At 45.5% G+C, this 26,116-nt stretch overlaps 1 protein-coding gene and 1 non-coding gene across 9 annotated transcripts in view; both read left to right on the top strand.

Moving 5' to 3' along the window:
- Positions 1 to 26,116, top strand: part of ATP6V0A1 (ATPase H+ transporting V0 subunit a1) — a 55,482-nt gene that overhangs the window by 25,043 nt on the left and 4,323 nt on the right. For 5 of the 8 annotated variants that reach the window (XM_027516908.1, XM_027516907.1, XM_027516909.1 and 2 more), the window contains exons 8-21: positions 847 to 929; positions 1,546 to 1,639; positions 3,775 to 3,987; positions 6,244 to 6,394; positions 7,266 to 7,405; positions 8,222 to 8,379; positions 8,832 to 8,922; positions 11,317 to 11,435; positions 12,258 to 12,474; positions 12,842 to 12,949; positions 17,557 to 17,664; positions 18,631 to 18,648; positions 22,884 to 23,001; positions 23,296 to 23,467. In XM_027516908.1, coding sequence (XP_027372709.1) covers positions 847 to 929; positions 1,546 to 1,639; positions 3,775 to 3,987; positions 6,244 to 6,394; positions 7,266 to 7,405; positions 8,222 to 8,379; positions 8,832 to 8,922; positions 11,317 to 11,435; positions 12,258 to 12,474; positions 12,842 to 12,949; positions 17,557 to 17,664; positions 18,631 to 18,648; positions 22,884 to 23,001; positions 23,296 to 23,467 — 1,790 coding nt within the window. Of the gene's footprint in view, positions 1 to 846; positions 930 to 1,545; positions 1,640 to 3,774; positions 3,988 to 6,243; positions 6,395 to 7,265; positions 7,406 to 8,221; positions 8,380 to 8,831; positions 8,923 to 11,316; positions 11,436 to 12,257; positions 12,475 to 12,841; positions 12,950 to 13,779; positions 14,005 to 17,556; positions 17,665 to 18,630; positions 18,649 to 22,883; positions 23,002 to 23,295; positions 23,468 to 26,116 lie in introns of those variants that run through there. The other 3 variants (XM_027516910.1, XM_027516913.1, XM_027516915.1) reach the window with 2 other exon arrangements.
- On the top strand, positions 5,386 to 5,520 carry LOC113878653. The gene has a single exon (XR_003507076.1). It is a non-coding gene; the product is annotated as a small nucleolar RNA SNORA31 (small nucleolar RNA).

A 26,116-nucleotide genomic window follows, 5' to 3' on the forward strand; every position in this document is an offset into this window, starting at 1 on the left:
TCAGGAATATTCAGCCAGGTTCCTGGGCAACAGAAGCATTATTTTTTATCAACAAGTGGAGTAAAGGGAGGGTCTGGCTGTCTCTGACAAAGCAGCTGCACAAAGAATGTGCTCCAGTTAATTCCTGGAGAACTTAGGAATTTAAGACCCATGAGCCTTACTTACTCCTTCCCTCCTCTTCCTTCTTTATCCTCCAAAGTTTTGTTTGTTTTCCTGTTATAAAAGCTCTGTAGGAACTGGAGAAAATACAGGCCACCAGAGACAGTCCTGGCTAACACCCACTATAGAGTCTTTTTCTGATCTTTCCTACTAACCTTTGCCTCAGGCTTCAGGTATACACTTGGTCTTTGGATAGATTGCCTTCCTCCCTGCCCCCTGAGGTCTAATTCAGCATGAATCATGAGATTGTGCATCAGCATTTCTCCCCAGCTGCTCAGCTCCTTGTAGTTATTCAGTCCCCTTTATCTGGAGTTTCTGAGCATGCGAGCAGGCAGGAATGACTTCCTTTCTTCTCTGTACTTGAGTCATTTAGGCAATATAAGAATTATTCAGTTTGAATAGTTGAATTGGTAGATAGGGCTAAATTCTACTAAGAAGAGAATCATCTTTGCATCTGTGTCAAGCTCCTCACTGAGTTTAAAAACAAGTATGGGAAGATTTTTGTATATCTTTATAGAGCAAATGTTCTTGTGGAGCTTAAGAGATGGATTGAAGATAATGGTTAAAGTGCATGATTGCCAGACCCTTAAAGGATTCCAGTTGTTTCTATGTCACCAAGAAAGAAAGATGCTTAAGAAGTTTTCTGGGTTATAAGTCTGAATTCTTGGTTTTTGGTTTGGGGCCTAGGGAGACTACGTGCACAAGTCTGTGTTCATCATTTTCTTCCAAGGCGATCAGCTGAAAAACAGAGTCAAGAAAATCTGTGAAGGGTAAGAGAAACATGCCTCCCCGAAGGGTGTAGCCAGGCCACCTGTTAAGCCTGTAGAATGGTGAGACACAAGCCCTGTAAGTCCACCTTAACGTGGGGAATATATTTTTTAATAATGTGAAGGTTATCTTGACCAGAAATGGCCTAAGTTTATTTTTTTTTTACAGACTGTCAAAATCACAATTTCCTTTTCTTGGGAAAAGTAATTAGGACTCATGGTTTATAAATTCTACATTGTTTTTGGACAATGGGTTTGCATACCTAGCAGTGTATCGTAGGCACTGTGCCCTTAAACTTTTCTGAAATTCTGCCCATGAGATCCTTTGTCCATGCCATTTTTCTCCAGCACTTTATAATGTGATTTGTAATAACTGCTTCTGTCTTTCTTTTTTAATCTAAAGGAATTTAATAGTTACAGAGAATGCCAAGACAGTTCAAATGTTGCTTGCTGCTCTATTGTAGGCCCCTTCCCATAAATAATTATTATTGATTAGTGCATCAGTCTGAACTAATCCTGTTTTGGTCCTTCCAGTATGTTGGGATTATGTTCTGAGATTACTTAAACTGGCTCCGTGAAGCAATGTCAGTGTTCCTCAGGCTGTGTCTGCAAATTCCAGGTTCCGGGCTTCACTCTATCCCTGTCCTGAGACGCCGCAGGAGAGAAAGGAGATGGCTTCTGGAGTTAATACCAGGATTGATGATCTCCAAATGGTACACTGAGACCTCAAGGGAGTTTGTCTTTGTGAAATACTGCTTACTTGAAGCACTAACAGTTTATTAGGCACTTACAGAAGCTCAGGATATGTTTGTTTGTGTGTGTGTGTACTATTTTTAAGTCATTCCCTGAAACTCTTCCCCATCCCCCACAGGGAATGACTTTAAAATGGTGTGAATTATCTTCAAATGAGACAGAGATGCTATGCACCTGAAATCGTTGTTGCTTAGAATATTCAGTTCCCCAGCTCATGAGTCTGAGATACATTTATAGTGAATGAAGTATGAATAATAAAGTATGCTTAGTTAAGAAAAAAATCAAATAATACAGAAGTACATATCAAATCAATTCTGCCTCTCACAGACATGCTCTACCTCCAGAGGCAGCTACTCTTAATAGCTTGGTGTGTGTCCTCCTGGTCACCTTGAGTCTGAACATACAGTCTAGTCAGAGTCCTGGGGTAACTCTTGTTACCCAGGAAGGAACTTTTACCCCGTCGTAGTGTGTGTAGTTTGTGCACGTGATGGCTGTCACAGGCTTCTAAAGAGGGAGTCATGATTTATACATACATGGGAGGAAAAGGGTGCCCAGTTGGAGTTTGGTTCCCTGTTGAAAGAATGTAATGATTGTTACCTTGAAATATTAAGAATCATGTTCGACATGTTGAAACATTTCAACCCGTGTTGTGTATGACCCACCACTTGACCTGCTGCTGGCTCCTGTTAGCTGCACTTAGCAGTTTAACCAAGGGAAGAGAGTTTTCTTCGAACTGCTGATGGGTAATGAGCCATGTGTACATTCTGGCTTCTAGGACTGTTATACCCCCTCCTTATGAGTAGGGTTGCAGTAGACTGTGAAGAACATGTGGTGTAGCCTTTATAAATGGCTAGAATTTGACTTCTAAAGCACCAAAATGTATGAAGTAAAATTTTAATGGATTAATTTTTTGAAGTAAAATTTTAAAAGGGATTGAATACCAAGGAGTGAGATGTAGGGGTGGGGGCAAGTTTATTAGCATCCTTCTAGAAGTTTAAATAGTCATTGTGAAATTGTCAACAATCAGGGGAGAAAGTATCCTTGTTCCTTATTCTCAAGTGAACAAGAGTTTCCCTAGCATGCCATGGGTTTTTTTTTTTTTTAAACCTCTCGTGGAAGTTACTTTCTACTGCCCAAGACAGTTTCTCAGGGAGCAGTCATGACTTTTTTTCCTGAACTGACCTGAAGAACCAGCTATGATGGAGCACTTGTGCTAAAATGATTAATATATAGTTTTTTCCTTTTCAAAAAGATGTTGAGATTTCAGATAGATTCTTATGCACAAGTGAGTGGTGAGCTGCTTGCCTGGTTTTGGCTTCTCCCCTCACCTGCTATAGACCTGTTAAATATTTGGTGATAAACAAGACAGTAGAATGTGAAGTGTCCCTGGCCTTTCTTTCCACCTCTAGTCGAGGCAGTATTATTCCTCCGAGGTAACTCTGTGCTGGTTTCCAAGGGATCGGGCTTCCTGGGCAGAAAACAAAGCCTGACAGAAAAATCAAGCCTCATCTGCTCTGTGATGACTGTGGTATGTGGCAGTCTGAATCCTCTCCAGAGGCCATGAGTCTCCTGTCTCCTTCCCCAGCATGGAGTCTCTAAGAAGCAGATGATGGCGATCAGCAGCGCCTCTTTCCCCCCACTCCTCAGTGCTGGCTGATGTTCAGGGGCGTTCTGCGGCCTGCTGTTCATAAGTACGGATGTGACAACTCTGTCCGTTCCTGGGCCTGGGACACTGACTTCTTCAAGTCAGAGTTACAGGCTCCATATGGAAAACCATTGCTCTTTAATGAACCAGATAAAAGCCAGTGACTGCATTGTTCAGCCATAGATTTGGTGGTAAAATTAGAAAAGCTGAAAACCATTTCCTCAGGTTTCTCTTTAGCTTGAAGTGAAGTGAATATGAACATTAGTAAGTAGAACTCTTAATTTCTTTCAATTTGGCCAAAAAAAAACACAAAACCTTCTAGCCAGAGGAAGAGAAAAAACAGATTCCCCCGCATCCCTTCTCAGAAAGCTGTGCCTCCTTGCCCTCATGTCCTGAAATGGAAGAAGGGCGTTAGAAGAATCGCTCTCCTGCTCCTTTCTCTCCCCAAAGGTTCTGAACCAAACAGAGGATCACCGCCAGAGGGTTCTTCAGGCTGCTGCCAAGAACATCCGTGTCTGGTTCATCAAGGTGCGGAAGATGAAGGCCATCTACCATACTTTGAACCTGTGCAACATAGATGTGACCCAGAAGTGCCTAATTGCGGAGGTCTGGTGCCCTGTCACTGACCTTGACTCCATCCAGTTTGCGCTCAGAAGGGGCACGGTGAGTCCCCCACAGCTGGCAGTGCAGCCTCCAGCCAGGAAGAGAGGTTTCCATCAGTGGTAACAGGAATCAATCACATTCTCGTGGCATTTTTGTCTCAGAATTCTTCAGTTTACCCACCTTGTACTCACCTTGTATCCTGACAGAACATCTCGTGTATCCTTATTTTCAAATGTAGCAATTGTAATTCAGAAAAGATTAAATGATTTGATCATATCCCTGTGATCCTTCAGGGTTACTCACACCCAGAACATCAGTTTCCTGGTCCATTCTCTCTGTCCATTAGTCTAGGTACATAGTATAACCCTTTAGTAGTAGTTACAGCTACTGCCCTGTCCAAGCCTCTGATCGAGGGGTCAGGAGGTACAGAGATATAAAAAGTAGGCCCTCAAGTATCTTCTGACTTGAAGAGGCTGATGTGCAAACATACAAGACAGTCTGTGCCAAGAGCAGTTTATGTGTGTAGAGGGAAGGCAGGTGCTAGCTTGTCCAGCAAGGATGATCAGAAGAAGCTTCAAGAAGGTGGCATTTACTCAGTGCTTTGAAGACTGGATAAGATGTCTTTTGGCAATAACAAGAAGTAAACAGTCTGGCCAAAGGCAAGTACAGTATGACACACATGGTTGGGCCAGAACAGGAATTGTAGCGGGCAAGCTGAAAGAGCAGGAGGTAAACCTGAGTCAGGGAGCCAGGAACCTGATTATGAAGGGTCATTAATACCAGATTAGTGAGTTTAAATTTTATCCTGGAGGGAGTAGAGAGACACTGGGAGTTATTTAGCAGTGAAAGGACATGATGATCACAACAGTTTTAAAAGAATAATCCAGGGACTTTCCTGACAGTTCAGTGGTTAAGATTCCACGCTTCCACTGCAGGGGGTACAGGTTGAATCCCTGGTCGGGGAACTAAGATCTCATGTCCTGCATGCTGCATGACTCAGTCAATCAATCAATCAATCAGTATCAATCAATTAAATAAAAGAGTAATCCACTGATAGCATGGGGGTTGGGTTGGGGAGCTGAAAGAGCCTACAAGTGGGAGGACAGTTAGGTTATTGTAAACAGTAGTAAGTGATAATGACCTGGCAGTAAGACCTGGCAATGGGAAGAGCAAATAATGATGAATTTGTGAAACATTCTGAAGGAAGTATCCATTGATAGACCTAGTATTTAGCAATGTACAGGAGAAATACAAGGTGAAAAAATTAAAATGTTTCTGAGGTATCAAAGCTGGGTGACTGGTAGAATAATAGTTCCATTAATGGAAGTTGAGATTCAGTAAGAGAAACTTATTGATTGGAGAAAGCTGCTAAGTTCCGTTTCAGTCACATTGAGGGGTTGGACAGAAATCCATGTGGAAATGTAAAACAGACGATGAGATAGTTCTCAAAAGGGGAAAATGCCTCTATTGGACAGGCCTGGAGTAGTTACTCTCTGCTAAGGTTTCCACTACATACAGATGCAAGAAAAATATGTCCTCAAGCTTTCTGTCTGTCTTGCTGTGGCAGCCCAAATTGAATGGGAGAATGCATGGGAAGATTTTTGCACCTCACAAATAACCTTGTGAACAGTAAAAGCCTGCTTTACTCAAAAAAAAAAAAAAAAAAAAAGGCAAAATGAAAGAAATAGGATACATGAGATTGGCAGGGAATGAGACCTCCAAGAGAGAAAATAAGGAGTTAATAATAGAACCTCGGGGGCCTGCAGTATTACAGGCAGAGGAGGAGGAACCAGCAAAGAGACAGGAAAGGCATGGCTGGTAAACAGAAGAGGAAGCTCTCCAGTGTCAGGGGCTTGCATGTAAGAGAAAAGATCTTTGGAGCCACTTTGACCAGGCGTGGTCTGCTAGACTCCAAGGATTATTAGAGAATTAAGAGGAGGTGGTGAAGAGGGAAAAGTCAGAAAATAACTTCGCTTTCTTCATAAAAGCAGGAGAGAACAATGACACTTGTACACAGATAAGGATATCTTCAGGGAAGAAAGTACCACATTTTTTTGTCTATACATTTTAGACTTAATTTTTTTGTTTCATGATAAGGATATTCTTCCCAAGACTTCGTTTACACGTATCATCATAAATTTTATAGCTAGTTCTAGTGTCCTCAAAGACTGGAAAGATTGAGATATAATTTACCTGAAAGGAAATACACATATTTTACGTGTACTATTCAGTGAGTTTTGACAAATATATGCCTATGAATCCACCACCGTAATCAGAAGGGTGACCTGATTCTGATCTGTGCTTGATGTTTCCCAGGAGCACAGTGGTTCCACCGTGCCCTCCATTCTGAACAGGATGCAGACAAACCAGACTCCCCCCACCTATAACAAGACCAACAAGTTCACGTATGGCTTTCAGAACATAGTGGATGCTTATGGAATTGGAACTTACCGAGAGATAAATCCAGGTAAAAAAGCTTGAATCTTTTCCCTCTGGAGATTTTTTTGTTATTTCTTTTAATGCTTCACTTTGAACGCAATTGAGCAATTGGCTCAAGACTGAAGATGCTGTCCAGGCCTCACCTCTTGTAGAATTCCCATGAAGAGGTGCCTATCTGGATGTAAGGAGTGAGGTTTATTGCCAGGTGGAACTCCTTTAGCAGGCGATTTTATAGGAATTTTATAGGCATGAGCTCCATAGATTGGGTTCCTCTGTCCTCACGGCTGTATAGCACCTGGCTTTCACTCACATGCCATTTGCTGGAACTGCTTTAAGGAAAAAGTTTTCCCAAGGTCATTGACATTTTAGAATAGTTTCCTGGTTCCAGGTTAGATAGAGAAAATATAGCAGTTGACCATTTTAAGCACAAGGCAGATTTGTCCTCTGTTCAGAGAGTTAGTGATGAAATCAAGAGTCAGGTAATTCATGTTCAGTGGGAGTCTTCTGCAGGACCTGATCTGCTCCAGATTCTGAACGTTCTCCCACTTAACCTGGTGGCTTTATTCAGCTGGTTGCAGTGCACAGGGGAGGAAAGTTGGCCTGTCCCAGGAGCAGCATCCCAGGAGTGAAAGAAAAGGAATCAAGAGACAAACCCCCCTGGTGCCAAGGCTAGAGACAAAACCTTCATTTCCTGTGTGATTCTTTGTTGAAAATGCTGGTGGTAGCTTTGTGAGTCTGTGCAAATCCTGCTGTGGACATTATTTCCTGGGAATCCCTCTGACCAGCAGCTTGGGAATGAGTCCCTTTTATACTGATCTTAGATTATGGAGAAGGATGTGGTGTGTTAGGAGCTGCGGTTTTCTGGAATTTGTCTTTTTCTCTGTTTGGTCTCTTTATAGCTCCATACACCATCATCACTTTCCCTTTCCTGTTTGCTGTGATGTTTGGTGACCTTGGCCATGGCATTTTGATGACTCTTTTTGCTGTATGGATGGTGTTAAGAGAGAGCCGGATCCTCTCCCAGAAGAATGAGAATGAGGTGATGTTTTGTCTGTTTGTTTTTGCTAGAAACTCAGAAACATAAGATAGTAGTATTATTTTCTTGACATATTTCTAATACTTTTCTCCTGTAATCTTTGGCTGCATACTGTTTTTGTCTCTCCATAGGGCAACAGGTCTATAAAAATTTTGTACATACAGAAGGATAATTCAGTCTTTTCTCCATGATTGATGGAAATATATTTTCTTTTTACTTATTTGTTGAGGTATTATTGATTTATAATATTACATTAGTTTCAGGCGTACAGCATAGTGATTGCAAAATTTTATAGATTACACTCCACTTATAATTATTACAAAATGTTGGCTACATTCTGTGTGCTGTACAATATATCCTTATAGCTTATTTATTTTATGCATAGTGGTTTGTACCTCTTGAGTCACTTACCCCTATCTGACCATCTCCCCTTGGCTCGCCCCACTGGTAACCACACAGTTAACACTAGCTAATTCAAGAATGAACTAATGTCTAGGTTACATCTGCGTTGGTCTGAAACTTTATAATTTCTCAAGCACCATTATGAAAATTATGATCTGGAAGTCTCTGACCCATAGAGAAATTTTAGAGACTATTTAGAGAATAGAGGCGCTATGTTCATTTTAACACTAAAGAGGCCATGTGCTGTGAAAGTACATTTCTTGTTAGCGTTTGTATTTTGGTCTTTACTTCAAGCTCTCTGACCCAGAATGGGGTAAAAGTGGCAAGAGAGGAAGGGGCTAGTATATTCTGAATGATATTGTCACAACTTGAGCTGCAGGGATTATGTTTCATTGGCCTCTTTCTTCTGGCTCCCAGATGTTCAGCACTATATTCAGCGGCAGGTACATCATTCTGTTGATGGGCGTGTTCTCCATCTACACTGGCCTCATCTATAACGACTGCTTTTCCAAGTCTCTTAATATCTTTGGGTCATCCTGGAGCGTACGGCCGATGTTCGATATATACAACTGGACGTAAGTTGCCAAGAAGCTGAAAGTCAAAGCTTATTCCTTTCACGTCCAGCTCTGGATTTCCAGATAAGTGGTAAACCAGCACTTCTTTAGGAAGTGTTTGACACTGTTTCTGTTCCAAAAGAATGTAGTGTCTCCTCTTATCTATGCTCTAGCCTGGGAAATGCTTTGTGATTTGTTCAGTAGTATCAAGGAACTGAAACTGTAATTTAGGCACATTGATTCTTTTTGTAAGTTAAAAGCAGGTCTCCCGATTTCCCTACCTGGTCTTGTATGTATGTTTAATCTTTCTCTTTGTTATCTATGATCCCTTCTCACTCTCTAATACTAATCCCTCCTCTGTTACTGAAAAGACAAGGTAGCTTATAGTAGTTTCTCTGGGGATCAGTTTTTGGATCACAGTGATTCCCTCTCTTGATAAAAAAATAAATGCTGGTTTTCTCCTAACATGGTAGGGAAGAGACACTTCGGGGGAACCCTGTCCTCCAGCTGAACCCAGCTGTCACTGGAGTTTTTGGTGGACCATATCCTTTTGGCATCGATCCAGTAAGAGCACTTCTTTTCTATATGTCTGACATGAAGTTGTTTTTTTTTTAATTGGCCATGCCACATGGCTTTTGGAATTTTGGTTCCCCAAAAAGGGATTGTACCTGCACCCCCTGCATTGGAAGTGCAGAGTCTTAACCACTGCACTGCCAGAGAAATCTCTAACACCAAAATCTTTAAATGAAACCCAGAAGTGAAAGAATGAAAATGAAGATAAATAGTTTTTTTGGAGTTTTAGGTTACATATTTTTAGAAAACCTCAGTGTATCTGTCCAGAGTACTTTAAAGCCTCAAGAGACCCAGATGCCTTGGGGAGCCATGTTATTTTTCCTGCATGACTTACTTTAGAGATGGCTAATAATACTGACTCTGGGAAGATTGATTTTTCAAGACTCCTTCCCAGTTTATTTCTGTTTGACTTAGTTTCATTTTTATTTTTAGCAGATGTTTTAATAAAGCAAAAATAGCTCTTTTCTATGGATTTTAGATTAGCATTCTTATAAAACTTGTCCCAGAATTTTGTTTTGTTTTGTTTTTTTCAAATGTGTAAGCAAGTAAAGTGGGATCAAATCTTTTGTGTTATGTGCTTAAACAAAGGAGGTAGGGAGGAATTTAAGCATTAGATTGTAAGGATTACAGAATTCCAGAGGAAAAGCAGATCATTGCCAGAAAGATTGAGGTTTCTTATTAAAAAAATAAAGGAATTAATCTGGCCTTTGAAAAATATTGCAGATTGTTATAGATGAAGAGAAGTATGTGCAAAAGCATAGAGGTAGGGAGATAAAAAGTTAATTATTTTAATTTTTATAGAAGCTAATGTTACTGAAATGCTTACTGTGGACCAGGTACTGTACTGAACCCTCAGCATATCTTATTTATCCCCAAACAATTCTATCGGGTAGAGACTGCTGTCTGTGCCATACAGATAAGGAAACTGATACTTGGAGATATTTCATAACATTTCATATGTGCATTTAACAGATGTTTACTGAATCCCTATTGTCTATAAGGTGTAGCAGCTGCTAGTGAAATACATCATTCTAAGACATAGCTCCTACCCTCAAACAGCTTGGAATCTAATAATAATACTATCTCACATTTCTGTAATGTTCTGTAGTTACAGAGGTTTTGTTGTTGTTGTTGTTGCAGACATTTGATGCTTACAGGGTAGGTACTGAGTTTAAAGTGCCTGTGGGTCACCCGGGTATAAATGTCCATCAGGCAGTTGGAGTTGCAAAAGCTCAGGCCAGATTGGGGCTGCAGAGAGAACCAGCCAGAAGTTTTCAGGTTAGAGGTCACTGAGGATGAACTCTTCATGAAGAGGCTAGTTCAGAAAAAAAGATGCTGGGCTAGATGGTGGAAGATCTGGCCTAACAGGTTACAGAGTTTGCTTTTGGTCTCAGAGGTGACGGGGATTCTTGGAGGTTTTGGCCTAGGGACATGGCTGCCTCAGAGTCATTACTTAGGAAACACACTCTGATGGGCAAAGTGGAGACAGAACTGTCAGGAAGATTTTACAGGCGTCCAGGCCTTACGCGACAAAGCTGAAGGCAATTAATATTTAAAAATAATGGAAGGACAGCACCACTGGGTTTCAGCCAGCATCTAGAAGATAAATGTCCCCAATTTCTTCAACAAATATTTTGTAATGAATAAAAAAGGAGAGCTCCAGGGAGAAGCTATAGAGACTTAAAAACCCTATCAGCAGTCACGTGATACAGTGACTTATTGGACTCTACTTTGAATAAATGAATTATTTTTAAAAATATGGATGCAATCAGGGAAATCTGAATATTAATGATTCCATGGTATTAAAGAAATCATTGTTAATGCTTTGGGGTGTTATGACAGTACTGTGGTGATTTTTTTTTTTTTGCACCAGGTCTTAGCTGCAGCATGTGGGGTCTTGAGTCTTTGTTGCAGCAAGCAGGTTCTTTAGTTGTGGCATGCAGGATCTTTAGTTGCAGGAGGCAGGATCTAGTTCCCTGACCAGGGATTGAACCCAGGCCTCCTGCCTTGGGAGCACAGAGTCTTAGCCACTGGACCACCAGAGAAGTCCTTTGTGGTCATGTTTTAAAAATGAGCTCTTACCTTTTAGAGATCCATGCTGAAATATAATATGTACAGGTAAAAGGATATGATATCTGGATTTTGCTTCAAAATAATATAGAGGTGGGGCATAGGTGAGGTAATGATGAAGCAAGATTGATGAGAAGTCAATAATTAATCACTGCAGCTAGGCCATAGGTACATAGGAGTTTGTTATGTTATTCTCCCTGCTTGTATGTATGTTTAGAATTTCCACAATTAAAAAAAAACTTTTTCAACAGTAGGTAAATATTTTTCCATTTGAGAACTGTTTGTAATGCCTTCTGTCTTCTTGGGATGCGATAGATTTGGAACATTGCTACCAATAAACTGACCTTCCTCAACTCCTTTAAGATGAAGATGTCTGTTATCCTTGGTATCATCCACATGTTGTTTGGAGTCAGCCTGAGCCTTTTCAACCACACGTGAGTTGCTCTGTCTTGTCCTAAGAATTCACACAGTTCAGACAGTGCTTTTGCCTGAAGAAGTCATAACACCTTTAGGAGGAAATAATAACTCAGAGCACTGTTCTCTATTGAAGTGCCTTTAAAAAAAATCTTAACTTCTTCAAATGAAGCTTGCTTATTAATATCAGTCCCTTAACAATGTATGAGTTTGCCAGGTGGCGCTAGTGGTAAAGAATCTGCCTGCCAGTGCAGAAGACACTAGAGACATAGGCTTGATCCTTGGGTCGGGAAGATCCTCTAAAGTATTAAATGGCACCCCACTCCAGTATTCTTGCCTGGAAAATCCTATGGGCAGAGGAGCCTGGCAGGCTACAGTCCATGTGGCTGTAAAAAGTCGGACATGACTGAGCCACTGAGCAGACAACATACAATTGTTCTCAAGATCTTTGTTAAAAAAAAAAAACACCAAAAAAAAAAAAAAAAAACCACCTTGTGTAATTTTCATCAAAATGGAAGTTACGTTTTTTCCCATGATGTGTAACTCACATAAACTTGTGAATTGTAGTCTCAGAAGGTACTTGATTTTCCCTTCTCTTTCTCACGAGGGATTGACGGGGATGGTATTAGAACTGTTCAAGGTTCAAAAGTTTGAAAGTAGTCATTAATCCTGCCTGTCTCTATTGCCTCTAGTGCTTCTGGCTGTCACTTCTTAAAGTGTTCAATTCTTAAACACAGAATTGATGGAAAGTTAGGTAGAAAGTCTAGGGAGAGCAGTCCACTTGGTATGAGGTGATCCTCGGTCTGTTCACTGTTAACATTTTTTTCTGTCTTAATTTTTAGCTACTTCAAGAAGCCCCTGAATATCTACTTTGGATTTATTCCAGAAATAATCTTCATGACCTCTTTGTTTGGTTACTTGGTTATCCTTATTTTTTACAAGTGGACGGCCTATAATGCTAAGACATCGGAGAAAGCACCAAGCCTTCTGATCCATTTCATAAATATGTTCCTCTTTTCCTACGGGGACTCTGGTAATTCAATGCTGTATTCTGGACAGGTGCGTCAATCTAGAGGTGGACTTTTCTCAGGTTGTTGTCCTAGGTCAGGAAGCCAGATGTTTCTGTGACCTGAAAGAAGCCTTTAAAACTCCTTTTCAGTCCACGCATTCAGATCTAAATTCAACCCAGTCTTATTCTTTGGGAGAGTCAACTGTAATTTTCTGTATCCAGGCAGAGTGGAATTTATAACTCCCATCCTATGGGACAAACCTGGGCTTTGCTGCAACATCTAGTTATTTTGAGAAACTGGATTATGTTTTTTATTCTTAGATCAGTAAGAAAGAACTATTTTAGGGAAAATCTCTGCTAGAGTTGGAAACTTCACGTTTGACTAATACAGTGTGCATTTTCCTCCTTACTTTGCAGAAAGGAATTCAGTGTTTCCTGGTAGTGGTTGCACTGCTGTGTGTCCCTTGGATGCTACTGTTTAAACCACTTGTCCTTCGCCGTCAGTATTTGAGGAGGAAGCATTTGGTGGGTATATTTCTGTTGCTGAAAGTTACCAGATTTTTTTTTTTTAATCAATGCAGTTCCTCATTGGATGTAATGAGTTGTGCATAACCTGTATTCTCTTAAAATGCACTTGTGTTGTATCCCAGCATGAGCCCTGGACCTGCTGAAAAGAAAAGAACAAACATGTAATTGCTGTTCAGACAGCCAGATGCTCAGCTTTGAGTAGTCCAGGTGGCAAGAACAAGTCATAGTTTTCACCTTTCCTGATGGGGCTTTGCTCATGCTGTGCTCAGCACAGTCCAGGTCTGGGCCCGTCTCACTGCAGCAATAGCTGAAGCAAGGCTGCCGGAGCTGCGGACGGCGAACCCACTCATGTGGTTTGCCTGGGCAACCACAGGGCTGACACCAAGACATTTTCTTTTAAAATGAGACCGTGATACTTTCACCAGCCAAAACATCTGGTGTAGGGAAAGATTTGGTCTAAAGCACATTGACGTTTTTTCTTTTTAAAAAAGCAGCATACGTACTTGTGCTTACTTTATGTTTGCGTGCATCTGAATTACACACACACATACACACACGCACACACTTAAGTTGCCAAATACCCGTTTCTGGCACTGTAGTAAAGCTTACTTATTACATTGCCTGGTAAAGCCTAAAAGATCGTATTGCATGACTCTCATACGGCTGTTAGATTGTTACTCCTGTTGGAGAGCAGCTGAGTTACCAGACCGTCCTTCTCCCTTTTCTGACCATCTCCATCCTTCCATGTGCCCTCCATTCGTCTGCCCTTTCACTCCCTCCCTCTCTTGTTTCCTTCTCCCTTCCTCTTTTCTCCCATTCACTATCAGGAAGGGCAACCTGTGGAGGCCCCAGTCAGCCCAACCCCGAGCCAACAGGGACTAGAGGCAGCAGCGGCTGCAACAGTGAGTGAATTAAAACCAACAAACCATCACATGTTGTTTAAAGAGGTGGCAAACAGTGCAGCAGAATTCTTTCTAAGTATGTTGAGAGCATGGGCCATGTGTGCTCTTGGGAATTTTGTCCTTGTTACTCACTGAGACGATGACAGAAAAAACCTCCACCTCTTAGGAACAGACTGTAGTGTCATCTTTACCATCGGTCCACTAAGTTCCCATTCAGTGTATAAGTACAGTCATGTCTGTGAACGCAGGGCGTTTGTCATACCCTCTCCAAGCCCATCATCTTAATCCAAGAGGGCAGCTCTTGGACTCATCCATTGTCATGTGTGCATTTTGTGACCCTGTGTTGGATGATTTTTTTCATCATGGAGTGAGAACATCCCTGTGATTCTTGAATTGATTTCCCTCCACTTTCAAGATCTGCTTCAAAGTGATGCTTGGACATTTGGTCCACTTTAACTGTGACTTACTGTCTTTCCAGTGGAGACTTGTATGTGTCTCCTTTTCTGTGAGAGACTCAGAAGCCCTCACATCCTCAGCTGTTCATTGAGACCTCATCCCTGCCATGTGTCTCGTGTACTTTCCACTTGGTGTAATAACAAAGTCATCTTCTGTTTCAGTCTTTCCTTCTTCCAGTGCTAGCTCATGATTCAGTGACAGCCTTTGAACCTTAAGCATTTCATTATTTGTCCTTAAAACATCTCTTAACCAAAATCTTATAATGTACTAATACCAAATTAGCCCAATCTATTCTAGGTAATAATGAATCTGTAGTATTTTTGAAATCTCACCAGTAGCGGTTCTTCATGTTCTATTGTATTCTAGTGGCATCATACTCTTTTAAATAAATGAAATATTTAGATGGTGACCATTTACTTCATTAGGTGTTCCTGATCCTTTAACTCCAAAAACTAATTATTCTTCTAGAACTAGTCTAAAAAGGCTGATATCTTGAATCAGAAGATATTTAAATGTGGCTGCTTAAAATTGTTTTCAAATGGGGACTTATTCTCTTTTATGAGAGGGGGAAAAATACCCTAAAGCACATACTGTCCATGTATTGACATTCTTCCCATGTGCTCTTCTTTCTTCTAGTCTTAGTTTAAAGTGTGCTTCTGCTGCATCAGTCTTGATGCTTTTAAATCTAGCATCCTCTTCTGTGATACTGTCCAAGTTAAAAGTCTCCGGTCAGGAAACCTGCTCATTCGGAGGGACTCCTTAGCCCACTGGTTCTTTAGCCAAACATCTATTTCTGGAGAGCAGCCTGAATGCATCAGAATGATCATTCCATTATGAGGCCCTAGATTCTTGACCCTAAGAGCTGAGGATATGAACACAGATCTGGTTTTGTTCCGTCCCCTGTCCTCTTGGTTGTCTGTAAGCAGTGTGTCATAGTTTTAATTTTTTCTTTTCTTCTTTCTGCTGATGTGTGTGTCTCAGCTCCCTTCCTGTAACTCACACTTCCTCTGTTCCGAAGGGACACCTATTCTGTCTGGCTGGGAGGTTTAACCTGGCTGCCCCCTCACTTCATCTGCTGGTTGGGGAAAACTTCAGAAATGACTTTATGCTTTAGGCCCTAAAGCCTGCTTCCTCAACCCAGGCACCCAAAGACCCACCCAAGGATACGCAGGAGTCCTGTCCTGTCACCAGTGTGGTGCAGAAGGTGCTGCAGAGTGTACACTTGTGTTACATGTTCAGTCCGCCTCTCGGGGGTCATCAGGTGTAATAGTTACACAACCTGGAGGTGCCTGGGGCAGTTCCCAGATCTGACTACGCATCAGAATCACCTGGTAAACTTTGAACTTGTTTCTTAGGTGTTAGAACAGAGAAGTGGAGGAAGACATAGAGATTGCCCATAATGCCATGACTCCTCGTGGCATTATGTGTCACCCCCTCCTGACACGAAAAACTAAAAGCAAAGCAATAGGTGCACTTGGTTAGGGCTGCAAACAGTACTGACAGTGAAGCTTCCCCCACCTCCTCCTCCAGGCTATTGTTAGCAAGTGGGGAATTTTGCCTTTCAATTTTTTTCTGCCAATATCAGCATGTATCTGTCATCTGTTGATAGAAATACGTATATACGTATGTACGGGTATATCTATTTAAAACACATTAGCAGTTGGGTTTTAAATTGTAGCGCTTTTCTGCCCCTTGACTTACTGTTTCATCACAGTACCCTTAGAGTTGCCCAGCAGTCCGCAGGACTGTCGGATGTGCTAAAATTATGTAACCATCCTCTTATAGATGGCTCTGGTGGTTGTTCCCAATTCTTTGCTGTTCCAAATAATACAACATTCTTGTCCTTGTATCCTGATAAAACTTCACAGGTATAGATGTTCCTAGCAGTGGGCTTACTGTCTTAAAGGGTGCATGCATTTTGGGGGACACGCTTTTTCAATTTTGGTAGACAATCAAAACGATCATACAGTTTGTCCTTGGGGAAATATTTTTTAAGATACAGATTTTCTAGACCCCACCCTAGACCTATGAAATTTACCATTTCTAGAGGTGATATTCGAGACTGTCTATTTAATGAAATGCAGCTTTCAAGGTGATTCTGATTCAACCGGTTCTCTGACGAGCACATGAGAACCATTACTAGAAGAAAAGAGAGAATCTGCCCAAACCTGGAGGGTCGGTGGTCGTATGCTGTGGTCAGAGATGCACACCAGAGGTGAAACAACGAGTGGGGACCTTGGGGTGGCTGTCCCAAACCGCTTGCGTATTGTTGCTCGTGCTGCTTGGAGGCCATTTTCCAGGAGAGCAGTCTTTGAACTCTTGCCTTGTTTGGCTTCCTGGGTGGCAGCCACGTGACATAGGTCTCAGAGCGCTTTCCTTGGTTCCTTTTCACTCTAGTGGCAGGTTAGCACTAATTGGTATCTGCCACACTTAACCCCAGTTCTGCCTGGTTTTTGTACCCAAAGAATCCCCTTGCCTCAATAAACCCAAACTTTTCCAGATCAGGCTGACTTAGAAATTCTGGTCCTGGGGACCCTGCTCAACACGCCTGTGGAGTGAGAGGCAGCAGGCACCTAGTCAGCATCTGCCCACATGCCTGTGAAAAAGTTGTGTTAGCACTCGGAGTCCTCCCCTGAAGGACAGGAGCCTAACTCAGTATTCTCTAGCTGCAAGCTAATGTACATTAAGCCTTTTTCCCCTGTTCTGTGTGACCTAGAAAGTCCTTTGTTCCTGGGCAAGGACCCAGTACATTTGGGGGAGAAGTTGCTGAAACTGTCTGGCTCCTGTTGAAATCTTAGCCGACCAGGTTGCAATCACTGTCATCTGACTCCCCTCCCTCTTAGAAAGTGTAATCTTTAGTTCCAGAAAAAGTTAGGTCACTGAAGCCTTTACAGATAGAGCCACGCTTGTTAGGAGAGTCTGTTCCTACTAAGCTTTTCATGCAAGCAGGATTCTCAGTTGGCATTGGCTGAGGCGAGGTTGATGTCTCTTGGTGCAGCAGAAACTGCTTGTTGCCTCTGATCAGACTGAGGTGGTACATGTAGTTCAGGCTGGGCCTGGGCAGAGGTGGTTGGGGTGGGAACAGTGGCTTGATTTTACTTAGCTGTTCCATCAGTGGGTTTTGTTTTTGTTGTTAGAATATATGCTTTTCTGAGGTTTGTATGTACTAACCATCACCCTTCCCCACATCACAGAATGTCACATTAAAGCCCAGGCAAATTCTACTCTTTCTGTTCATCTGTGTAGGGAACTCTCAACTTTGGTGGGATCAGGGTGGGCAACGGACCGACAGAGGAGGATGCTGAGATTATTCAGCATGACCAGCTCTCCACCCATTCAGAGGACGCAGAGGAGGTAAGATCAGTGGTGTGGGCTTCCTCTCCTCCCATCTCGGGTCAGCCCTAGTCTTGTGTTCCCAAGTGGCCTCACTCCTGTCTGCTCCTTGAAAGATGAAAATACTAATACTGAGCATCTGCCTGCCTTCTGAATCTCTTAGGGCCCCTCAGCTTTTTTCCAGTGGCCCCTGCTCTAAACTCCATGTGTTGCCTGCTGAGCCCGTAGTAATTTTGTTCTGTTGTCCGGCTTCTTGAGTTCTGCAATGCCTGCAGTAACCCTGTGCGTGAATCAGTCACTGACCACTCTGCTCAGACTGAGGCAGAGCCAGCCCCAGTGCCCCAGCTCTGACAGCAGAAACCCGGCCAATTTTGGTGGCCCCTTCGTCCCTTGCCCTTTCTCAGACTGGTTCCCGTGTGAACCTCAATCAGTGGGTTTTTGAAGTCCTGTTTAACTAATGTGCTCTTATGGCAGACATGTTCCGTGAGCCTTTTAAAGGGGTTACTTGCCTACTTTTTAAAGGGACGGTGAAGTCTGAACATGCTAGACTTTTCCTTAAACCACCACCTCCAAGCTCAGTTTTTTTTTAAATCAGTCTCCTTGCCTGACCGTTTGTACGACAAAGCCTCTGAGCTGAACTTTGAATCTCATCTATCCACTATATTCTTCTTAAAGCATAAAGAATAGGAGTTGGAGACCCAGGGGACTGAACTGTGCAGTATGACTGACCGCGTCTACCATGTGTATGACTTTTTTTAAATAGAAATGGCAAGGCTTGGGATGCCTTTTCAAAATAAGTACCAGCACTCCAAGCACTGCTGATTTTGCTTTCCATTTGTGCTGAGGAGGCCTGTCTCTAATATGTTAGAACATTTAACATTCGCGGTCCCCCACCCCCACCAAGCAGCAATGAGTAGCCTGGTGCTTATGACTTGTGACCTTGTGTGTGGTGTGGCTTCCCACTAAGTGTAAATTTGTGTTTTCAAGCCTACCGAGGATGAAGTGGTAAGAAACCAGCTGGCTTTGGCTTCATGTTTATCTGGGGCTTCTCTTCCCATCCTTGTCATCACTCTGCTGTCCCTGCCGCATCCTGGGGCCCCACGTGACACCCGTGTACCCTGCATCTCACTGGCCATCTCTAACCAGTCTGTGAATCTGTGTTCTAAAAAAGCTCATCTCCATTAACTGCATCTCATGTCAGTCACCTCTGTCTCTGTTTCATTGACTTTGCTGATCTAATGCCTTGAGAATGGCTTTACAAGGAGCTGCAAGTAATGTCTGCACTGGCATTCTTGAAGTGACTCCCCTTGGGAGTTAAACCCTGTTGGCCTCTGCCTTCCTCTCTGTGATGCTATGATGGTCGCTCTGCCCTGGGGGTAACCATTTCCTCCTTGCTCCTCTGAGTGCTTATGGGAAAGCTCACCCTTCCTCCCTGAGATGCCGCCCACCTCTTCCTGCTGCCCTCATCGGCTTGATGATGCTTGGAGTGAGAATGCTGGACCTTTGCTGGGGGTCACCTTTACCTCCATGTGACCCAGTTAGAAGACAGACAGCTTTCAAAAGGGGGCTTTGCCTCTAGGATGCATCCCAGAAAAAAACAGTCCATCTGCATGCAAGGAGTTCATATTATCCCAGCCACACATAGAGAGTAACAGAGTAGAAAGTTGGCTAAATGTTCAGGCCACAGCCAGACTAGAAGGCCTTCTAGCTCGGCCCTGATTCGCTTAGCAGTATACACATTTTGAATTGGGTTTTTAATAGGCATTGCTGCACTGTTTGCATCTTCTCCCCAAATTTCTCTCTGAAATACCCAGACCTGTGACCCTTTCCCTTTTCTGGCTTTACTGGTGCTAAGTGGGCAGTGGGATGGGAATGGGAAAGGCTTTGCTATTCTATGTGAAAGCAGACAGTGCTCGGTCTTCCTGAAGGCTGGAGAGGTTCCTTGGCTGGTATCTGGGAGCTTCTGTTCCTCCAGACCACTCCTCTGTGCATGGCCGCAGGCTGAGCAGACCACTTCTCTGTGCATGGCCGCAGCCTTAGCAGACCACTTCTCTGTGCATGGCCGCAGGCTGAGCCGCCTGGAAGGGCCAGGTGGGAGTGCGTCCGTGTCAGTGAGGAGCCCAGCCCTCTCCCAGTAAGGCTGTCTCCAGCACCAGTGCCTCCAGCTCAGTTCTTATATGTGGCCCTGTCCCAGGGGAGTGGACATGCAAACAAGGTGGACTGGAATTCAGCCTTCCCAGTCTCTGGCCCCACCCCCGACTCCCTCAGAGATTGTTTCCCATAGCATCATAAGTGGTGAGGACATTCAGATAACTGTCTCAGGTATCTAAATACATCACAGGTAGAGGCAGCAGACCCTCTCTCTGGGGGCGCTCTGTCCAGCTGCAAACCAGAGCCCGGCCCCTCAGTTGTCTGGGAAATCTTTGAAGGCTGTGACCATTCAGCAAGGGTCAGTGGAACCTCTCCCTACTGTGTCACCTCACCAGATAACATTCATCCAACCCATTCGTTCAGTCACCCTCCATGTGCCAAGCACTCTGTTTAGCACTGCAGGAACTGAGAGAAGAAAAAAAACCAAGTCCTTGCCTTCAAGGAACTCCGAGACTAATTGAGGAGACAGTCTGGGTGACAGATGCTGTGATCAAGGTGTGCCCAGGGTGCTGTGGGAGCACAGGAAGAGGGCACCTGACAGAACTCTGGGGGGGTGGGGAAGAGGACCCCTAGAAAGGGTTCCCCAAGGGCATTATTGCTGAGGTTGGCCTGGTCCAGCCAGAGTCCTCTGGAGGGAGGGCCAGAGGGAACGCAGACCCATAGTATGTAGTTACCATAAAGACACATTTTGGGGATAAACAAGTTTTCAGCTTGCTGGAGCGCAGTCAGGAGTTGAGGGACTGGTGAGAAGTCAGACTAGAGGTGGCAGACAGCAGCCATAGTAGAGTATTAGGCAAGAAGGAGCGTCAGGGGCGGTGAAGCTGCAAGTAACCCAGTGTGTACCATTGCTGAATACCCTAGGGGAGAAGGGGAGAGGGTGTATTGTGTGTGTGGGGGCACAGCCTGAGAGGGGTCAGGAAAGACCAGGGAGGTCTGGAGGGAAGTCAGGCATTGGCAGTGGGAGTTGGGAAGGAAGGGAGCAATAAGAGATGGGGGACGGAAAAGCCGCAGTCCTCGGGCCTTCGTGAATGCAGGCAGTGGGAGTGAGTGAGAAGTCAGGCTCGACTTCCAGGTTCCGGTGCCTGGGGCGCTAGTTATGACCCCAGTTAGATACGGGATGAGGAGCAGAAGTAGGTCTGGAGGGTCAGAGAAGAGCAGTCAGTGAGTTCAGTTTGGGTGGTGTGGAGTTTGAAGCACCTGTGGTGTGGCAGGAGGAGATGTGGACTGCTGGTTGGAAACCCGCAACATGGAAGTAGAGGTGCCCATTGGGAGCTCCTCCCGGGGTGGCCACTGAAGGCCTGAGTGGCAGTGCTACAGGAGAGAAAAACCAAGAGGAAGTGAGCGTGTCACGGAGAGGAGGAGCGCAAGGCAATGGTGGCAGATGCTGCAGAGGCTCAGTCACAGGATGTCTGTTAGACCTTGTGCCTGGGAGCTAAGGGGAGCAAGCCTGGGAGCTATGTGGAGCTAAGAGGGCGCAGCATGAGGAACAGGCATGGTGGGGCGGCCAGGAGGCGGGTAGAGGATTAGGGCGTCTGCGGTGGCTCCCAGTCGGTTGTAGCTGACTCACATGGGGCAGTGACAGACTCCCAACTGCTTGGCTGGTTTCTTACTTAATTCTCAGCCCACTTACTCTCTTCCGCACCCCACCCCCCAGTATACAGGTGTGAAAACTTGCCCACGGTTACAGAGTAGGAAGTTGGGAGTGAAAGAGAGAAAGCAAGGGTAACGCCTGGAGAAAAGCTTCCTCTTCCATCTCTCTAAGGGCGCCCACAGTCACTGCTTTCACGGAGCTCTTAGTAAAGCCTTGCACTCCATGGAGATGGGGACCCTGTCCTTCCCTGGAGCGTGGACTGTGGGGTGACAGCCAGCAGCGGTGGCAAAAAGCTCTTAACAACATTGTCAGGATTGGAGTAACTATGGTTACCCTAGTTTTCAGGGTAACTAGAAGACTTTGCAAGAGCCTATTTCAGAAGAAAAGCCCAGAAATACTCTTGGTATAGATAAGGGTGAGGGAAAATGAGGCGATTGCCAGAGATAGCGTGTTGGACCTGGCCCCCCTCGCCACTGGCCATGCTCGTGAGGCCTTGGCTGTTAGCGCTTCACCAGCCAGCCCAGCCCTCTTCTGCCCTCATGATGTTTCTCAAGGTAGTTCTTTCTGGTATCTTTTGGGGGTCAAGTCATGTGAATCTGGAAAGAAACTGGTGAAAAACGGACTCTGACCTGCAGGCAAGGCAGGCTTGGAAAGCCGATTTGGGCAGCAGCCCTCTGCTTACTGGGTCCGCTCTGGGCCCTGTCAGGAGGGGCTGCCTGCCTCCTGGCCTTGAGTGGCTGTGGCGCCACCTGGGAGAATGAGGCCCAGAAGCACACCTAGGGCTGGACCCTGAGCAGGCCTAACAGGAAGCTCCCCACAGCCCCTCCTCCTTATGCTGGAAATGATCTGTGACGTTGAAAGGAAAACCGGAAGAAAGGGAGCGTGAGGAAAACAGACCTAAAAGATAAACCTTCATCACCTGCCCGAGTAGGAATTTGTAAAACTTTGCCAAAATGTCCCTGTGTGATCTTTTCAGAAGTCTCTAAAGTAGAAGGGAGTGACCCTGCTGCCCACATGTTGGGAAGATAAGAAGGGGCTGCGGAGGTTTAGTCTCCTCCAGGCAGTTTGCAACCTGGTGGCCTGTCACCTGATGCGCATCCCAGGGAAGAGCCCTTCCTGCCCTCCTGGCTCTTTGAGAGCAGGGTGCTCTGCCCTCAGGCTCCACGAGGTGGAAGTCAAGCCGGAACAGAGCTGCCAGACAGCTCTTACCCCAACGTGCACCCCACTCCGGAGCTGACAGCCTAGTGGGGAGAAGAAGCATATGTGTTAAGAGTCCCATTAAGATGTAGTTCATTACAGTGTAGTATTTTGAGGGGCGGGGGGGCCCAGCTGGGGGCCCAGCCAGGCAGGATTTCCAGGGGTGGCCCCACCGAAGTGTCCCCACCAGGAATTCAGCACCAGGGGCTCTGAGCCCAGGTAGCCATTCATGCCAGCACTCAGACCCCTGCACGCTCCCCTCCCCGCCTCATTTCTGCTGTCTGGTTTCCTCCCCTGACAGTTTGATTTTGGGGACACCATGGTGCACCAGGCCATCCACACCATCGAGTACTGCCTGGGCTGCATCTCCAACACCGCCTCCTACCTGCGGCTCTGGGCCCTCAGCCTCGCTCATGCACGTGAGTGTATTTCTCTCGGGTCAGAAGCCATGTCTGTCCCTCTTGCTTGGGCACTCCCTCCACTGGGGGCTTAAAGAGAGTGGACATTACCTTAGGGCTCTGGAATTATGGACTCCCGAATCCCAGGAGAGTGACATCCCGCTGGGAGGATCCACGCTTTTGCCAGGTTAGCTGTTGAGGTTGCAGGAAGCCACGGGGCAGGGCATACTGCAGTGGGGAGATGGAGAGCGAGGTGCATGGCCTGCAGCACCCCCAGCCCAACTGAACCGATGTCCTGTCTCTCCCCATCCCCAGAGTTGTCCGAGGTGCTTTGGACCATGGTGATCCACATCGGCCTGAAGGTGAAGAGCCTGGCCGGGGGCTTGGCGCTGTTCTTCATCTTTGCCGCCTTCGCCACCCTGACTGTGGCCATCCTCCTGATCATGGAGGGCCTCTCAGCCTTTCTCCATGCGCTGCGGTTACACTGGTGAGGGGAAGAGGGGGCTGGGGCGGGAACGTGTCCTTAGCTGCACAGAGGGTGGTTTTACGCTGGTCCAAAATCTGAAGACGCTAGGAAGTGTCTGCTTGCACATCATCATGCCCAAGGACATGCTTGGTGGTGAGCCCCAGGAAGTGTGCTCTGAACAGCACAGCTCACTCTCCCAGCCTCCAGGGAGGGGGCCCTGGTGTGCTGTCAGTTGTGCACCTGTGTTCAGCCTTCTTCAATGTCCTGATTATGGCTTCAGAGATCTTCTGGGGTCTTTGTTTGGGGTTTTGCACTGGCATTTAACTCTTTCCTGTCTTCCGAGCAATGAAAGCAGCTGTGGAATAGATTCTAAGGCCAGGGAGGCGCTGGAGCACACTCTGCCCGTGTCTTGTCCCCTTATCCTGTCATGGCGCCAGTGTCTTTAGGTAGGACCCTGGCAGCTCTGTGTGAGTAGGGGGATTCCTGTTCCAGAGCATGTTGCTCGGTACACTAAAGCCATCTCTTCAGAAGGGCAGGTTTTGGATTTGTTTGTTTTCTTTCTTGAATGTTGTCTGTGGCTCTTAATGGCTGTGGATGGAAGTGGCTCAGTCCTGCGGAGTGGAGAGCTGGGGTCTGGTCTGGACTGTGACTCCATGACTTCAGAGTAAGGTTGGCAGATTTAACAAATAAAATTACAGAGCCCTCAGTTAAATTTAGATTTCAGATAAACAATGAGCTTTTTTTTTTTTTTTTTAGTATTTCCCAGATGTCCATGGGACATGTTTATATTGAAAACTGGCTGTACCGTACTTTATCTGACTACCTGACCTCAAACCCTGTCTCCTTAAATCTCCCTTTACATTGTGATTCTCTCTCTCTTTTGGGGTCCATCAGCTCTGGAAGCTTTAGACCTGAAGTGTGCACACACAGCTGTGCCAGTTTAGGGGCTCACAGACTCACTGCCCTTCCCTTTGGGCTCCCTAGACGAGATGGTCTGTAGTGTTCATGATCTCCGGGTCAGGAGAGAGGGCTGTGACTCTTTTCATTGCTTCTCAAAACCTGAAGAAAACTGAAATCTGAACCTGAGAAACCTCTTCCCCACTCCCCTTATCTTTGTTTTTTTCTCGCCTGACTTGTTTTCAGCTGAGCCTGCTCAAAGATTCCACCATTTGTTGTTCTGAATGACAGAGGGGAAGGTGAGGCGTGGGAGGGGGAGCCGTGGCCGGGACTGACTCTTCCCTCAAAAGCTCCTTTAGGAGAATCGGCGTCAGGACACCGTGCTTTCTGGGCCTGGTCCTCTCCTCCCCCACGTCCCTTCCCCGCCCAGCTGTTGTTTACTGGGAGCCAGGAGTCTGGCCCGGCCCAGTGGCCCGACTGCTGGCGCACTACCCGCTCTCAGCTTATCAGCACACGCTCGCCCCAGCACACTTCCTCACCACCCAGTGCTGCCAGCCTGTGGTGACTCACTTGGTCTTACCCTCTTGGCTTCCTTCCTTTCCTATTCACTTCTCTGTCTCTTGAGCACTGGGCTCCAGGGAACAGTGACCAACCTACCTGGACTCAAGCCCGAGTAGGGAGCCCATTACCTACCCCCAGGTCAGCGGGGTACAGTCAAGGAGCTGGGGCAGACCTGTCAGAGCAGTGAGCCAGGCCCACATGGAGCAGGGAGGGGCCGCCTGGGCCCGATGTCCAGGGTGAACTGTGGCGATTGGAGGTCATGCTTTGCTGCCAGAAGGATTCTTCTTCCTCAGACTCACCTGTGGGCTTCGAATGAAAGTCCTTATGAATGAGCCTGAGGAAGTAACAGGTGGCGAGTGAGCAGGCTTCAGAATCGGGTGACCTAGTTTAAATTCCAGCTCTGCTGGCACTGGCTGGGCACCCCTGAGGACAGCCCTTGCCTCTCTGAACCTCACTTTCTCTCCTGTGAAAAGAGGATAATGTCCATGTGACAAGGTTGCTGCAGTTAAATAGGAAATAATGCACAGACCAAGTGACTGTCCTGGTGCCCTGGCGCATCAAACCTGAGGTCAAATGCAGATGGAGCTGCCCTGCGGAGAGGGCTGTGGCCCCTATAAGCGCTCTGCTTCAGTCTGTTAGAAGAGAGACCCAAGGGGAGGCACATGAGACCACTTGAATGCCTCCCAGACGTAGTTTGCAAGGAATAGGCTCATCAAACACTGTATCATACTTGCAGGGTGGTGGTGGTTTGGTAGTGGAAATTTTGGATAGGAAAGAAAAAAAACAGCAGTGAAAATTCCTTTGTGCAACTTTGAGAATCGCTTCCCTGGAGGCCTTTGTTTTCCCCTGCCACTAGGAAGGAGTGAATGAAGCTGGTGCTCGTGCACCCCCTCCTGGCTGAGTGTGGACGTGCCCCGAGGATCTCCAGACTGCAGGCATTCTGAGTTACGACCATCCTGTGAGGGGTGGAAACAGCTGGGCCGGCTGAAAATGGCTGCAGGGACATTGCTGCAGTGTTTTCCTGGCTTCCAGCCTGGGCATCTTCATACCTGTCACTTTACCCCTAGTGTTCAGCTGGGCTTTCTTGAATCTGCTGCAAGGACTGCCCCATTACACAGGTTCTGGGTCTCTTTGGTGCGAACAAGAAGAAAACCATCTGACTTGATAACAAGGATAAACCTTGAGACTGAGGGTCATGTAGGGACATGAGGA

Source organism: Bos indicus x Bos taurus, chromosome 19 (genome assembly GCF_003369695.1).
Source record: "Bos indicus x Bos taurus breed Angus x Brahman F1 hybrid chromosome 19, Bos_hybrid_MaternalHap_v2.0, whole genome shotgun sequence".
Classification (NCBI taxonomy): domain Eukaryota; kingdom Metazoa; phylum Chordata; class Mammalia; order Artiodactyla; family Bovidae; genus Bos; species Bos indicus x Bos taurus.